Source organism: Hakea prostrata, chromosome 4 (genome assembly GCF_041222555.1).
Source record: "Hakea prostrata isolate BN-2017 chromosome 4, UWA_Hpros_2, whole genome shotgun sequence".
Taxonomy (NCBI): domain Eukaryota; kingdom Viridiplantae; phylum Streptophyta; class Magnoliopsida; order Proteales; family Proteaceae; genus Hakea; species Hakea prostrata.
The window spans coordinates 2950566-2968159 of record NC_142603.1 but is presented as its reverse complement, the minus strand read 5'-3'; the positions used below and the strand labels follow the sequence as shown (position 1 = coordinate 2968159).

Here is a 17594-nt window from a genome sequence, read left to right as displayed (position 1 = left end):
GGGATAGAAATCAACAAAAACTAAGGAAAAACAAGTTGGAATGCTGATATGTCGAAATTTCGGTCGAAATGGTCGAAATTTATTAAATCCCGAAATGATATGGATACATTTCGTGCCTACTATTGACATTTCGTTTCGGGGATTTTTGCATTTCGGCAAAATTTCGTCCGGGTCTACCATCAGCATTGCTCCCGCGTAGACCCTTTGTGCCGCGTCTTTCGGCGGGGTGTTTCTTTTTGGCTTACACCATTTGACTCTGAATTTGGGTGGGCCTTTCTCTGGTGGTGTCCCCCTTCTGTTGCCCCCGTTGTCTGCGCCCCGCTTCCCCAGTTTTGCCTTCCGTCCCGCCTCTTTTCCCTGGTGCGTTCTCTTGGTCTGTGCCCTTCCGTTTCGTCATGGTTGTACCTCAGAAGTTTAGTGGTTCTTGTAGCATGAGAACTGAAGTAATTGACCCAATTCAAAAGCTCCTTGAAATATGGTCATCCATCTGCACTAACTGGTGATAGCTTCTTCACTAGAATGGAAATAAGACCTTTAATGCATATGAGGTTTTGCTATGTTGATCAACCTTGCTCACTTTTTTTTGGTCAACAACCTTGCTCACTCACTATGCCCCGTGTTTTTTTTGGGGCATAGGCCTTCTCTCACTGGGTGAAAGAGCAAAGAGTGAGTTGAGGGACAAATGCATCTATCACAAAGGCCATAGCATTGACATATGAATGAAGAAATTAAAGGCGATCAGGTTTTAATTCATTAGAACAGTAAAGAATGCCCATTATTTGTGCACAAATACTTAAACTGATTACATACAGACTATGGGAGCTACCATTAATAACACTTAAACTGATTACATACATACTTCCCTGTTGAATGTGCAAGCACATTCTTTACTTCTACCATTAATAACACTTTTAGCTATCAAATGGAGGAAGAAAAAAATTGAAAGGGCGGGTGAAAAAGGGTAGTTGGATGTAGAAATTGCCTACAATATTCCATTTTGGTAATTGCAGGCAACTAATGGGAGAAGAGCTGTCCGGTTTGAGTGTCAAAGAGCTTCAGAACCTGGAGAACCAATTGGAGATGAGTCTCCGTGGTGTTCGCATGAAGAAGGTATGAAATTTATAATCTTCATGAAAACATATGCTTGTAATGCCTCATATTTACAGCACATGCATGAAAATTAATATCTTTTTCTTTGACAGGACCAGACGTTATCAGATGAAATTCAGGATTTAAACCGAAAGGTCTTTCCAAACCAACAACTAACTCTTTTTTATTAAAATTAACATGGTCCAGTAGTAATTTCACATCTGTAGCTAAACACATTTAGTTTATTGCAGGGAAACCTCATACATCAAGAAAATATGGAACTGTATAAGAAGATAAACCTCATTCGTCAAGAGAACATGGAGTTATACAAGAAGGTATAGGTTTCAACTACTGGAAAATTTTAAAATTTCTGTCGGTACCCCAAAAGTAATGCTTACTAATTTATACATATAATATATTTTTAACTTATCCCATTCGTAAAGTTTATGAGTTGGATGCAGTTCATCCTAAGCATAGAATTTTGGTTCTTAGGTTTATGGATCAAGAGATGCAAATGGAGCAAACAAAGTCTCTCTTACTCCACATGGATTTACAATTGGAGACGACTTGCAAGCAACTGTCCATCTCCAACTAAGCCAACCACAGCAGCAGAACTATGAGACACCAGCAAGAGCTACCAATTTGGGGTAAATAATTCTCTTTTACTCGGTAAAATCCTATTCATGTATATTGATTGTACCTGATAATTTTCCATAGGCACGATTTACCTGAAAGCAAAAAGAGCTTCAGAGATTTAAACACACTTCTAAATTCAATTTACAATTTACTATTAACCCATCACGTTTCTATGGAACTTTCTGCAGACTACAACTGCAATAGGGAAATTGGATGATGAACTGTGGAGTGTGGACCGACATGACACTTAAATTCCTGTCAGTGAATGCCCACAGTATAACACAATGAGCTTCTATCAGTGACCTGTGGTAATTCTGCAAAAAAGGTCCCTAAAATTAGTTCTGTAGAACCAACTTTAGATTTGGTGACATGACCAATGTAACCAGCTGTGTAATGTTTCATAAAAATAAAATGTCACCATGTGTGATGAGAGTTTCCATGCTGTCTTGAAATTCATAATTTTCTGGTGATACAATGCATGTTTGTGCTTCGAAATAACTTGAGAAATAAATATAAACCAGTTGATCTCAAAAATTCTAGCTTCAATATCATCTAATGAACAAGGAAAAAAGATGATATACACTGAAACACCATAGAAAAGAAATGTTATGTCAATGCAAAGAGACACTAGAAACAATAATGTTTGCCATGCAACAATTTATTTCAGAAGCATCAGCATATAGCCCACAAAAAATGCAACAAGATTTTAAGTCTTCACAGTGAAGAGCTGAATTTACAGAAGAGAAACAACATAGATGATATCTAGTTAAAATTTTTAGCAGAAGAATCAGAATTTACAGAAGAGAACAACATATTCAGAACTCTATATCTTAATAACCCTCAATAACCTTCAACAAAATTTCATGTAATTAGATACATGAAAGGGAGGAATATGGTATTTACCTTCCTATCCGCATGACCTTTCATTTCACCAAAGAAGCCACAAAGTAGCACGCTTTACCACCCGAAGACCCAAATAATAGCCACCATGCAAGGAGAGAGCAAGCAACGTGTCAGGTGATCCATCAATAATAAACAGATGCCGAAATGTTCTAAAATAAACTAAAATTAATTGAAATGTTGAAAGCAAATTACACCTAGTGAAAAGGGAAAAAATCGTCCACATGTAATTCCTTAAGAGTTTCTCTTTTTTCTAGACTAACTGCAGTTTCTAAAGAACGATTAATATAAGATGATAGTCAATCATGGCATTTATTAGTTCGAAGGTGATCAAACATCCATACATGTATTCAACACTTTTTGCAAGAAATTATCACATGATAATCCATGATCTGGAGAAGCATTTGCATTGTTTACAGCCCTTCAATGCACAATAATCTCCCATGCTGCTAACAAAAGAACAAGCCTATCTAACTGATAGGTCTCATTTTTTTAAATTCCAGACATCAATGGCATCTGCTGCTTTTTACAGAAACAAGCTATCGCCCTGAAGATGCACACTGCCTACCCATCTTCTTTGATGTCCTACAAAAATACCTCAGGAAAAAATAGATTAAAGAATCTCATGCAGCTGGATGATTGTCTTTCCATTCCATCCCACAACATGATTCTGTCATTCTAGGAAAATGACATCAACTATGGGCAAAGTATGGAACTTACATAATTGAGCCCATTGAGAGCTACAGAAAACCCATGATCATGTCCTTTGCAGCATGAGTAAGTGCATAAACCACATCCTTTAGATGTATTAAATATTTGAAACCTCTCCACATGTTGAAGGTCATGGATTCCAATTTTCAACAGGTAAAGCTGATCTTCGACCCACCTCAAAGCAGTGTTTACCAACTCCACCCTCCTGCACTGTTTTCTCACAAAGAACAGTTACAGGGGCATAAATCATAATCAGCTCCTTCAATTCAGGTAACTATCTATTAGTAGATGCTACACACAGTCCTTATTTTTCAAACAAGTAAAACCAAAGTCTTAATCTCTGGAAGAATCGCCTACAAAATCCATGGAGAATCACTTTATCTTGTTTGCCATGGTAACTAAATGGCATATAGACTCAAGAGTCTCTGCCACGGGCAGACCACACTGCAATGGTAAGGTTGCCCCATTGCAATCTACTGGTCAGATGTTAAACTCAGGAAACAGCCTCCCTAGGTAGAAGGTAAAGGCTGTGCAAATTTTGACCCTCACCAAACCCATGCCCTAGGTATGCCCTTCATTCTTTTCATGGCTAAACAAAGCCATTAATCATTCCAGGACTTCTCATCACATGAAGAGGTATAGCTAATGACCACCCCAATTATTATCAAGCTGAAAGCCTGACACAATCTGTTATAAATTACGGCAACGAACCACAGAGCTAATGAAAATGACCAATACTTGCAATAATCTAAAAGAGGATCTTGAAACACTAAAAAAAAAAGCAATTATAAGTTGAGCAACATCCTCAAAATTATACCCATGAGAACACATGTCAACTTAATGTGGACTTCTGATTATGGAATGAGCAAGGAAGCGGAATCTCGATTTCAAGGCCGGTTTCGACTAGGCCAAAAACCGAGATATGGTGGTTTTGACCAAAATTTCAGTCAAAACTAGGAACTTTCCCTGCAGGTTTCACCCCTTTCTTAATGGGTTTTTTCATATGATTTCTTGCCTACAACCTTTAAAGCATAATGAACGCGTTGGAACTGGTATTTTGCTTAAAAAACCAATGAAAAGTTATAATTTAAGTATACTAACACATGAGAGGTTCTAAGAAATACAAACTTTGTAAAATTGAACAACATACCATCATAGATCATAGTCATAGCCTAAACATATATTAATCCCATACCCATACAAGACCATTTAAGCTATCAAAAAAGCAAAAGTTAAAAAAAAGGGATGTTTGGAACAAACCTTGGAAAAATCTTCTAATCCCCAAAGGAGGAGCAAATGGAGTGATAGAAGGCAAAGGAGCGACTGATATTGGGTGAAAAATGTGTTGAACGCACGAAAAATCAGCAAAATAGGGGTTGGGAGGTCGAAACAGCCTCAACGACAGCCACGAAACAAGGCAGAACCAGTCGAAACCTGCAAAATTTAAAATTGCAGGTTTCGACTGGTTCCGCCTAGTTTGGTCGGAATTTGTACCATGGTAATGAGGTATGCATCACATGCACAACCACCTCAATTATCACCAAGCTGAAATAACCTGCCAAAATCACACAGAACAATATGTCTATTGAAAATGGCCCATATTCTTGCAGTAATCTAAAAGAGAATCTCAAGAACCTTCAGAAAGTAGCAATCATAAAGCTAACCAACATTCTCAAAATTATAGACATGACAAAGCAAGCTCAAATGCAATGTTTCTTTAGCAAAAAAGAAAGTGACCAGTTGATTAAACCCATGACTTTCTATATTTATAGGACAAAAACATCTCAATTTGCTTCTGGGTGGAATCTCATTCACATAATGACTGACTGAAGATATAAGTACATTTCACCATAGTACTAATAATTTAGACAGTAATTACAGACAAAATCTACAACCCTACAAGCCAAAAGTAACCAAATCCAAACAATTTAAAACTTGACCGAAAGCAGCAAACCTGCAATATTCCTCAACTTCCAGAAAAAGAGTAAGCATGCTTCAACAGTATATAACCACTCCCATATTCACTTGTAAGTAGCATATTGACAATAATAACAACTGCCTAGCGCAGTTGGTAAACTGTGGTGCACATAAAGCCCAAGCTCAGCAGAAAGACTCAAGTTCAAACATCCTAGCTGTTACCTCCTTCCGCCCCTTAACTAATAACTTGGGGGAAATGGTCAACACACATAAGTTTAGAACAGAAATGGACAATCGCAATCTTTAATCTGTAAATCACCACTCAGTGGTGAACCAAATAAGCTAACACACAGGATAAGCATCTTCTTGGCAAACATCTTCCATTAATTGATGGTGCTATAAGGTACTATTTTCTACGTCAGAGGAGTGTTATTTAATCGAGTCAACCTGAAACAAAAACAACTCGGCCTTATCCCATCTAAATGGGGTCAGCCACATGGCTCCTTGCTTTTAAGCATTAGCGATGCATGTCTATCTTACCACTTCTCCTGAGGTTATTTTTTAAGGTCGTCCTTAGCTCTTTTAGTTCCTTTAGTCTGTATTAAATCACTTCTAATGTTATTTTAGGTATGGAGCTCCTTTAGTCTGTATTAAATTACTTCAAATGTTATTTTAGGTATGCCCTAGCTCTTTTAATTCCTTCAATCTGGTCAAGTCATTTCAACCTGAAAAAATAAGTTTATAATTAACTCGCATGTTGCTTAGGCATAAGACTCATGACAACAGAAAGCATTTTGTAACTAAAAGTGAACTGCAGAATACAGATTCAGCTCTTGTTTTTAATTGTCAAAATGTAACAAATTGGCCTAAAATGTTTCCTACAGCTTTCTTCCTTTGGAAAAATATTAGCATGCTATGTTGCCAAAGAAGTAGCAAATGGGCAGTTTGATGGGTGCTGCATTATGATATTGTATTGCAAACCAACTTTGGATGGATGCCTACTGGCTAATTGCTAAATGTGGCACACTTCTCCATAATGTGGCCAACTGTATCAGACCCAGCTGCATCCTGAGCAACTTCTTTCCAAAAAGATTGATTTCAAGTAAAAATATTTCTGAATTTGGTACCTACCAACTGGCGAATGTGGGTAAAAGGTAACCTTCTAAGTACAAAAGCTGTCACTGCAGTTGTTGCTGGTCAACCCTGCAAATGTGAACGTGCCACTGGTTGCCACTCAAACAACGCCCCCCCCCCCAAAAAAAAAAAAAAGAATAATAATTACCTTCCAAAAAGAGGAAGAAGGAAATACAAAAGTTCTTTTTTTCTTTTCTTTTCATTTTTTTTCTCGGGTAGGCATCAGAGAAAATGAGATTGAGAGAATGGATTGACTTGTCTTTGATGCCAGAGGGGCTTTCATTATTTATAGAGAGGAAAAGAATCACAAATAATGAACGACGAGCTAAGACGGTGATGTAAACCCAATATTAGGGTTGGGGTTTCTTGGAAGAATTCCCTAAGATTTAGGGTTTTCCCAGAATCTACCAGCAACTAGTTATCAATTCAGGATGTAATGGATAGTAAGGTTAAATCTGGTTCTAGGTAAAGATGGGAATCAACAAAGCCTAAACGGGTCGCAAGTGCTGAGATGGTGATGGGTTCAGGATTTATGGGAAACCTTACGGATAATTTTAGGGATGGGCAAATTTGTAATGGGTAGGGTTTAGAGTAAGATTTGGTTTGCAAGACTAAATGGGATGCTAGGGCAAATTTTAGAGTTTTATCAAACCCAAGATGGGATCCTTTGCTAGGTGGTAGGATATCCAAAATTACAATAGGAAGGATGGGAAAGGAATTGGGAACCGTGCAGCTGGTTGTGGGAAGGTTTAAGGGAAGATTTTGGGATGATTTGGGTAACAGAAAGTGAAAGGCTGTTTGGGAAAATTTAAGTTTGTTAAAACCCTCATGGGGAGGGAAACTTTGGAGGGAAAACAGTACAACTTGTGGGACAGAATGACGATCTTGGGCAATCTTTCTTTCTTGTTTTCTTTGTTTTCTTTCTTTTCTTTCTTTCTATTTCTTTCTTTTTTTCTTCTTTTTTTCTTCTGTTTTCTTTCTTTCTTTCTTTTCTGTCGCAAGTCAGTGGGGAAGATAGAGGAGGCCAAGGGTTAGAAAGGGGGAGGGAGGGTGTCATACAGTAGGGGAGAGGAGGGGGAGGGGCAGGGCAGTATTGTGGGAGGCAAGGGGAGGGGGTTTAGGCAGTCGTGGGGGCCTGGCAAGGTGCTGCCAGTGGTGTGACAGCGAGGGGAGGGGGGAAATCTAGGGTTGTGCAGGATAGGGGAAGAAGGGAATAAGAAGTAGTAGTGGGGCTGGGGGTGGGAAGGGGATTACTCTCTGGATTGCAGAATTTTCTTGATGAAGGCTTGTTGGAAATTCTTGCTGAATCACAGGAAGAAGAGACTTTAGAAATCTAAATAACCACAAGATCCTACCGAAATTGGACCCTGCTGCACCTTTCTTGGCTGCAATTCTTTGATAACTTATTAATCCAGACTTAAGAATTACAAAGAAAGAATAGGCTATTTATAGCCTACTAAAAGTCCTAAGTGTGTTGCCTTTATAGATTAGGATCCCCTTACAAATAATCTCAGTCATCCAAATCATACTATCATACCACTATTTTAAAGTAAAACCTCAAATCAGTTAGGCAAATATTTTATTGGACCAAACTACCCTTCCTCCAAAACAACATACCTTTTCTTCATTGAAGAAACTCTTTCAAGCCACCCTCATGTAATATTCGTTGAATCACACTACCAACGAAGCATCCCACCTATCCTTAAAAGGTTCTCTCAGGAGGTACACCTCTTCAACTAACACCTACCTAAAACCTTATGTCTCTTCATCCACCTCTCTTATTTCTCTACTATAAATACAAATCAAAACCAAAAAAAGATCTCACAGTATTTCATCCAACCCCAAAAATCCGCCCAATATTTTAATTTCGAAAAACACCTTTAAAAAATGGGGGGGGGGGGAAAAAAGGTAATTCCTAGAAAGTTACCACATCAATCAACATTAATAACTCAAATGATTAAAATTTTAAAAACCATAAAAGACAAAGGACTAATCATGTCATCACTATATAAAAGCAAAACCTCAAATCAATTATGGCAAATCTTTTATTGGACCAAAATACCCTTCCTCCAAAACAACATACCTCTTCCTCATTGAAGAAACCCTTTCAAGCCACCCTCATGTAATATTCTTTGAATCACGCCACCAAAGAAATGCCCCACCTACCCTTAAGGCCTTAACAAGTTCTCTTAAGAGATACATCTCTTCAACTAACACCCCATTACCTCAAACCTTATGTCTCTTCACCCACTTCCCTTATTTCTCTCTTATAAATATTATTCACGACCAAAAACATCCAACCCCAAAAATCTGCCCCATATTTATTTTGCAAAGAACACCTCTAAAAATGAAAGAAAAAAAGGTAATTCCTAACAATTACTACATCAATCAACATTAATAACTCATAAACGCTTAAAATTTTAAAAGCCATAAAGGAAAAAGGGCTACTTTAACCTTAACCCTTAATTTGTTCCCGTTGTAAATGAAAACCTTATCTATTTAAATTATTTCAAGAAATAATAAAATCCATGTTCATATGCACGTGAAATTTTGCTAGTAAATATTTAAAGATCTAATGGAATCTGCTTAAAATAGATTCCATCTAGGACTCAAACCACATATAGAAGAAACCATCTAGGAAAATAACACCTAATTATCCAAATGGAATCTTAATTCAAAATACATTGCAATTTGGATTCTCTAAATTTGACTAAGTATTTTGACCCCAAAAACTCAATAACTAAAACTAGAGGACTTCGATCCAAAAACTAAAGATAGATCCATGACCCTTGGATCGAGGGGATTCCACCCACACCCTTCTTGAGCCCCAAAAAGGCTGAAAATGACCAAAATACCCAGGGGCATTTTTGGATCTGGGTTCTAGGCCTAAGTATAGGGGGCGTCAACCTGGTTCACATCAAGCTGAGTCATAAATCATAACACAGTCACAGTCCTTCGCTCATATACAATGAATGTGGATGGCTGGATGTGATACATATTCTTATTGTTTACACTCCCCCTAAAGTAGGTGTATAGACATATCACGTCCAACTTGGATACAAGAGATGAAATGCCGTAAAGGTCGCACCCTTAGTCAATCCATCTACAATACCAAACAAAAGACAAACCAGCCGCTCTTCTAGATTCTCTTTAATGAAGTGCCCATCAATCTCGATGTGTTTAGCCTATCAAGCTGAACCATATCTAAATCTCATTTTGGGAATTGGCTACGACCAGCCACCAGCCAGACTCATTCAATTGTGAACATACCTCAACTGAAACCTAGCACTTACTCCATTTTTACTCGAACCTTGGTTTTGAGGCCCAGAAGTTAGTGCTTGCCCTAATTCTTGTTGTACTGCCTATTTTTTTAACATTTTGAATCCAATTCATGCATTAGCTTCACATAGGTAACACTAAAGGTTTTGACAGTGAATGTGGATGGTACCAAATAAGGCTTGACCAGAACATAACTCCTTCAATACAAATCAAGTTAAAGCAATCCCAGATTGTTTCACCAGAATATTAGTACATAACTTCTTCAATGTAGATCAGCTTTAAGAAAACTCGGCTTTGACCTTTTCCAATAAATTCAAGATTTCTTAAAGCTGATCTGTATTCAAGGAGTTAATGACTTCGAAGACAAAGATTGCAAATGCCATTACGCAAAATTTTACTTCAGCATTTAACTGAGCCACCGCAGCTTGCCTCTTGCTTTTCCAGGTAACTAAGTTATTAGCCACAAAAATAACATAGCCAACTGTAGATCTACAACCATCAGGAAAGCCAGTCCAATCTACATTTGTAAGAGCCTCAGCTCACAAAAGGGCTTAAGGAAAGAAAAGAATTCCTCGTCCTAGAGCACACATATAGAGGCAAAGATCATGCATATACTGGCTGATAAGACTGACAGCATTAGCAATGTTTGGCTGGGTATGAGAGACAAATTAACGTCCCCACCAAGCTCCAATATCGCCACTTATATATAACATCACCATCCTTGGCTCAAAAGATGAGCACTGACCAGTCAGAGTAATATCTGCAGGCTTGCATCCCAACATATCAGTCTCTTGTCGAAGATCAAGGGCATACTGCATTGAGAGAGGAGGATGCCTATAAAAGAACCAAGCAACCCCAACCCCATCGAAGTAGCATACCTTGCATAGTTAATGGCTTTTCCCTTAGCATTGGACCAATTGAAGAACAATGTGCAGATCAGCACTAGTTGGGTTGCAAGCCAAAGTACATCATAGCCTTGTGAAATCTCCAACACCAAGCATGGAGAGATTGTATCAACCACAAAATGCATGCTTCAACTTACAAACCATTCTCAGAGTTTTAGGACATGCAAACCCTATACTATAGGAATCTCTATATACACTTCCTCTTCAAGTTTACCATGAACCAAACCATCTCTTGTGCCCAAATGTGGCAGTTCCCACCCAAATATACTACATAAGAGAGCATCATGTGAACAGTGACATCTTCACAACCACGGCAAAGGTCTCCTAATAATCATTCTCACAAGTCTAGGTAAATACCCTAGCAACAAGCCTACTTTATAACAATCCATTGTGCCATCAACTTTCTACTTCACTGGTTTCAGACTTTTTACATTATTCCTTCTAATGCACATTTTTAGTGTTTTTAATCGAATTACATGCATTTTTGTACTAAATTGCATACAATAGGTTATTTTGAAAAAAGAAGCACATAACAACATATAATATGCTTACCCTTTGGAGAGCCCTAAACCATGCCCTCCCCACCCAATCTCTCCTTTCTAACTATCACATCCCTATTAACCCAAACTGCATCCGCTGCTGGTCCGGTGTGAAAAACCTTGAGCACCTATTCTTTTCTTGCCCTTTCTCCATATCCATTTGGGAAATAGCCCTTACCTCCATATGGCCCCGTTTGAGGCGTTCATTCGGATTTGGTCAAGATTGGTCTTGGGTCTTGAGGAACTTTTCAGGTTCTTCCATCTGCGATCGGATTGGTAAGCTTGTGTTCTGTGGCTTAGTCCATCACCTTTGGTGATAGCGCAATCTTCGAAGATGAACTTCCAAATCTCGCTCTATACATAGGATTTGGAATGCCATCTATTTTGATGTTTCTTCGAGACTAGTAGCTATTCCCCACCGCCTGTTGATGATACCCCAAGGAACAGGCAATATCAGCTCAAGGAGAGCAACAATATCCATGTTCCTTGGGGGGTCCACAAGCGGTTTAAGGGGAAAAGCATAAATTTTAGAATAAAAGTCCTCACAGATGGCTTTCTAGATTTGGTTAAGGGGTCTAGATTTGGAAGACCATCTGTGGAGGTCCCTTTCGCCAGATGTGAGAGGTGTATGAGCTGAAGACCAACTTCCCAATTGCGTCTACAATGGAATTGCCAGTAAATGAAGTCAAAACCCAACGAGCTTCAATATCCAGAGACTGAGGTCGTCTACACCGATGCCAAATAGAAGCCAGGGCTAGTCGACGAATGTGCTCTGGAAAAGGCAAGCAAAGAAGAGGTGGAGGATGTTTTCTAGAGGGGAAGCGGAAGGGCAAAATATACTTGGGGGGGGGGGGGGAGAGATGAAGGAGAAAGAGGCTTAAGTGGGGAGGCAATTGGAGAAGATTCTCAAAGAGGTGAAGGCTTGCCTAGGGATATGGCCAGGGGATAAAGATGGAGGGAGAGCAAATATGGTTCCAAGCAGAGGCTATGGAAAATAGGCCCATTACTAGAGAAAAGCCACATAATCTTGTCTATACTAGGGCAAGGAGGGAAAGGGTGGGTGATGTGAACAAGATCCCCTAGCCAAAACCCTTGGGCGGGCCCCAAGGTGGGCACCTAGGGCTGGCCAAACCCTCCAAGAGAGTATTTTGGTCCATCCCAGCCCTAATTAGTTGCTGGTTTTAATTTCTAGAATTTCTTTTTTTCAGTTTTGATTAGTTAGAAGTCTTGTTTAAATGAAAGATGAGTTCTTGAGTCCCTAGGAGTCTTCTTTAGAGATAGACTCTTATTAGTCTCTATTTACAAGAAGAGTTCCTTTAGAATTTAAGTCTTAGAGGGAATCTATTTTCAAGGAGATTCCATTAGATCTTTTAAGTATTTATTTAGACAGTTGAGATTATTGTAAGGGGCATCATATTCCAAAAAGGAAACTCACTTAGGATTGGAGTCTTTTAGTAGGATATAAATAAGCCTATTCTTTATTTGAATTTTGTTAAGTCTGATTATTTGAAAAGATTAGTTGAGTTGAGGATCGTGGTTCCTTGTTGAGAGGGCCACAGTTGAGTCGAGGATTGAGATTCTTCTTCAAAGATCAGCAGCTATCTTCTATCTAGCACTCGTCTTCTAGTCTCCATCATTTTCTTCAAGAGCCTACAGCTATCTCTAAGTACAGCAGACCCCACCCCCTTCCATCACCTCCCAACCCTATCACACCTCTCCCCCCCCCCCCATCACCTCCCATGCCTGTGCAACCCTAGATCCCACCTCCTTGCTGCCGCCCCCCTGGCAGCAGCTCCCACAGACCCCGACAGCCCTTAAACCCATCCCCCTGCCCCATGGGATCCTCCCTAGCCCTTCCCCCCCCCCCCCCAACCCTACTGCCCCCTTCTTCCCTCTCTCTTCAACCCTCCCCTCTTTTGGCTTGCAGCAGATCTAAAACAAGAAAGAAAGAAAGAAAGAGAAAAGGAAGAAAGAAGAAAATAAAAGAACAGGACAAGAAAGAGAATTCAAGATTGTCCAACACCTCCCTTTTAGAGATCCAACCCATAGCCTTACCAAGAGTCATTTCTAAATCCTTCCAAACCTCAACCGCAGTCTTCCTTTTCTCTTTCCAACTTGCCTATGTAAGTTTGGATATCCTATTATCAAGTAAACCACCCCATCTTGGGTTTTGATAACACCCTAACTTTGTCCCTTTCCCTAAAAACATCCCCACCATCTAGGTTTGGTTAATTAAGCTTTCCCATGGTAATATTAAGAACATACTTGATACACCCCATATCTCTTTCACATCCCGTATTGATACTACACATCTCAAAATCATCCCGTGGGAACTTATTAACACTCTTTAAGTTTTTCCTTATCATCCCGTAAAACCCATAAATTGTTTCCTAGTGTATTCCCTCCAACTACCATCTAGTTTAAAGCAACCCACAAGCATCCCATGAAATTGTTGATTTACTTGCTGAAAGATTCTAGGCAAACACTAAAATTTAGGGAATTCATCTTAGAACCCTAACCCTAAAATTGGGTTTCCATCAATGGGGACTGGGGAGGTTGGACAAGATTTGATCTAGGGCCACAGAGGGGGAGGTGAGAGACCTAGAGCCCAAGGAGATGAAGAGGGAGAGGGGACCATCTTAGGGGATGCCTAAAGAGTAGAGAAGCCAAGCACTGACCAATTGGGAAAGGATGCTTGCGGCGAGCCATGGGTTATGTCAGAAAGAAAAAGAGGATCCATCGGCAATATGGAGAGAGATGGCCGAAGAAGCAAGTGGCCTCAAAGTAAAGAAATTCCTTCAGATCCAAGAAGGGTAGGGAGGGATTAGAGTGCACCAAAAAGATTTGCGCTTAGGCAGGTAAGAGTAAACCCCATTTACCCAAATGGAATCTTCCTTGGAGATGATTTCCCAGATGATTGAGGAGGCCCACTATATTGTAATCTTTGATCCCTTCGGATTCCTAGGCCTTGCCCGGATTTTGTCTTACAAACCTCCTTCCAACTAATAGGATGGAGAAAAAGGGTGGTTTCTTTACCTTTCCAGAGAAAACTACAAAAGAGGGACTCTATAGGGGAGATGGTGGATTTTGGGAGCACAAAGTTACCGCACCAATAGATGTAAGAAAATTGGAGAAACCAGCCAGCATAGGAGAGGAGGTTTCCTTTCCAAAGCTTGAGACGCTTCTTGATGAGTCCAAGCATTGGGGAACACTGATGACCACGGAGTTGGGCAAGGATAAGGGAGAGACTGAGGTACTTGACAACGAAGGAGCCCTTGCAGAAACCAGTGAGGAGGGAATTTGAGGTGCTTTCGGGACCCAAAGGGGAAGAGTTTGGATTTTGGAGGTTCACTCTTAGGCCAGAGAAATATTCATAAAATGCCAGTCACGACATTCAAGGAAGGTTATAGTCGAGTTATTCTTTACAACATTCAGATTCTTCATTGTGTGGGTTGAGTCCCGCTAGTTGTTAGACCTTGTAATGGTACTGGAATGTCTGCTATTTCATCCATAGCTTTTGATACGGCTGATTTATGCTAGCTCCAGTTGATGTAACCCAAGAATATTTGGATAGTAGGATCTTTTATTAAGAACCAGCAGACTCTCTAGGGATTAAACCCAGCAGTTCTGGTCTAGAACTCAGTGGACAGTAGCTAACTTGGACAAAATAATTTGAAACTATTAAAATGAAGACCTATTGATGAAGATGGAAATATGGATGAGACTAGGGAAGAGGTGCAATTCTATTAGTGGAAGGAAGGGGGATAGGGTAGAGACTTCTAGGGTTTGGATGGGGAAAGGGTTGTTGTTGCTGCAATAATAGAAGGGGGTCAGGGGGTAGCTTGCACGAGGGTTTGGGAGGGGAATAGGGTAGGGGAAGGGTAGAGGATGTTGCTTGCTTGGTTTGAGATAATTCCTCTAGAAGATCTTCAAACTTCTTCAGTGATTTTAGGGCTGCCACAAGCTTTGAAGATGGTGGACGGAATTGAAGTTGCAAAATTGTTTAACACTCAAAACCCAAGTCATGGGCTCTCTCCCACAACTCCAAGTCTTCCTTCAATATTTGTTTATTCAATTCATCAAATCTGGCCTGCTTACATTATGAATGGCTTATGTATAGCCTTTACATGAAGGATATCCTAATAGGACTCAACAAAACAAAGACTAATTAGGACTCAACAAGGAATCCAATTTGAAATGAAATTCCTCATCATATTAAGACTCTACGATAAAAATAAAAAAATTTTAAAACAGGAGTTCTAGTTAAGAGACTTGCAAACTTAAACTTCCAACTTTAACAAGGAATCCATGGAAATAGATTCCAACTAGGACTCCTATACATATCAGGACTCTAACCATAACTCAGTTGCAAAACAAAAAGTAGATATGGACATCTAAAATTGAGGTGAATCTAAAAATAGACCACTATGGCTTAAAAAGGACGGTGGTAAAATGACCAAAATGCACCCCAAGTGGTTCAGCCAGCCCTTGGTGTAGCATGCTTTGTGGGCTAATGTGGGCCCAAATTATAGGCTGCCCTATGGTTTCCAATCCTGATTACATCACTGACACCATAGGGAGAGAAGAGTTTTAGGGGTCAATTGCAAAGTAACTACGTGGGGGACAAATTCAGCCACAAAAGGACAAGGACAGGTGGCAAGGTCCTATTGGGGAGTAGCCACTCTTAGATGTGTAAACGGATCAGATTCGGATTGGATGCACCACTATCTAAACCCGACGATATCCAGCAAAAATTTACTGAAGAGAATAAAAACTAGAGATTACTCGAACTAAGAAGCTTGATTGATCATATCAAAGCTGGGTGCCTTCCCATCCAGTAGGAGGGCTTATTTTTGCACAATTAAAAAAATATAAAAATAGACTATGCCCGCATAAAAACTTCACTTTTGCAAAATTTACATAATTTGACCATTTAAACTATTTAACTCAGTTATTCCGTACTTGGCCTAGACACTAGATTTTTGGGCCCATAGAGTAGGCCTATGAATAGATTGACCTATTAAACAAAGGCTCAAACACCTATATCTATCAACCCCAAGTTGATTTCAAAAAAAAAAAAGAGGGCCAATTCAGTGTTATATTTGCACCAGAGGTCCAATCCCCATTACTTACTCATACTTTAATTGTACATAATATTGTAAACAACATTTTCTTGGTGCAAGTATACTACATTATACATGTATAATGTACCACTTCTAAGTTGCAGTTTTGTTCAAATATCCCTGTCGAAGAATGCACAAAAGCACCAAGGCTGCTTGCCTTGGTGCATAAGCTTACTTTTGGGGATCTCTCCTTTTTTGGATGTGTTGCATTCATAGAAGAAATTTCGGTTCGAAATGCCTGCATTTTTTAAAACCAAAACGAAATTCCAATTATTTCAGAAAAGTCATAGGTTTCGACCGAAATTTCAAAGATTTTGACCATTTCAAAGGTTTCCACCATCCCAACCAAAATTTCAACCATTTCAACATTCCAACTTGTTTTGCCTCAATTTTGTTGATTTCTATCCCATTTTCACCTAATTGCCACAACTCCTTTGCCTTCAAGTACCTATTTTGCTCGTCTTTTGCCTCCAAACACCTCCTAAGCCACCGGTAGCAATTGAATGTGAAGCGTGAGCCATACCCAACAGTTCCAAACTACCCTTTTTTATTTCTGTTTTGCTCATCCCTTAAATGCTCATGTATTGCCTTGAAATTAATATATGTTTAACCTAGGACCATGATCTATGAATGTGTTTTATTAAACTTATTTTTTTATTATTTGCTATCATTTTTTTCATTTTCTGGTTTTAATAATTATTTTATAAATTATGTATTTTGAAAGAAAAAAATATGTATACATGATATATGGGCTTCAACTTAATATATGTGAGACACCATCACTTGATCTAACTCGTCATTTTATTTTGCTAACTTGTTGTATATGTAACTATTACATCAAACAATTCATGTAAGCTGATGATTTTATGCCTATATGCAATACAGTTTGTACCTATTGGAACCCATCATTTGTTAGTATACTTGAATGATATATTTTCAGTGATTTTTTTGGCAAAATACTAGTTCTATTGTGTTTATTATGGTTTAAATAGGTAGGAGGCAAGAAATCAGATGAAATGGACATCATATAAGTCCTAATACCTAGGGATGAAATTTCAAAAAAAATCATATGTTTTGACTGAAATTTCGGTCTAAACCTAAAAATTTCGGCCTTTTCTTCGGTCGAAATCCTGGTTTCGACCAAAATTTGTTCCTTGGTTGCATTACCTTCTATTTTTGGTGTAGGAGTCTTGGTGGGAGGTTTGGAAGTTTTGGAAAGCATACTTTCTAATTTTCTGTTAGTTACTAATTTAGAACTTTCATTTTTTCGTAGTTTTTATTTTGGACAGATCTAAAGAGTTAGAGTGCTAGTGATTTTTGTCCATAGATTGTATTTTTTATTTCCTTTTTGGAGGACAAAT

General features: G+C 39.0%; 2 protein-coding genes across 12 annotated transcripts in view; one reads left to right on the top strand and one right to left on the bottom strand.

Moving 5' to 3' along the window:
- The window catches only part of LOC149017084 (MADS-box transcription factor 23-like), a 50549-nt gene extending 48086 nt beyond the window's left edge, over positions 1-2463 (top strand). For 2 of the 3 annotated variants that reach the window (XM_089151394.1, XM_089151392.1), the window contains exons 5-9: positions 1011-1110; positions 1203-1244; positions 1341-1424; positions 1582-1736; positions 1914-2463. In XM_089151394.1, the coding sequence (XP_089007520.1) occupies positions 1011-1110; positions 1203-1244; positions 1341-1424; positions 1582-1736; positions 1914-1929 (397 nt within the window). In that variant the 3' untranslated portion in view covers positions 1930-2463. The remainder of the gene's footprint in view (positions 1-1010; positions 1111-1202; positions 1245-1340; positions 1425-1581; positions 1737-1913) is intronic. The other variant, XM_089151393.1, reaches the window with a different exon arrangement.
- LOC149017083 (uncharacterized) overlaps positions 1-17594 on the bottom strand; it is a 73934-nt gene that overhangs the window by 36084 nt on the left and 20256 nt on the right. For 5 of the 9 annotated variants that reach the window (XR_016172774.1, XR_016172769.1, XR_016172771.1 and 2 more), the window contains exons 3-4: positions 4597-4891; positions 2629-2680 (exon numbers count right to left, since the gene is read on the bottom strand). Coding sequence is in view for 1 of the 9 variants with exons in the window: in XM_089151395.1 (XP_089007521.1) it covers positions 2629-2680 (52 nt within the window). In the remaining 8 variants the exon portion in view is untranslated. The other 4 variants (XR_016172773.1, XR_016172775.1, XM_089151395.1 and 1 more) reach the window with 2 other exon arrangements.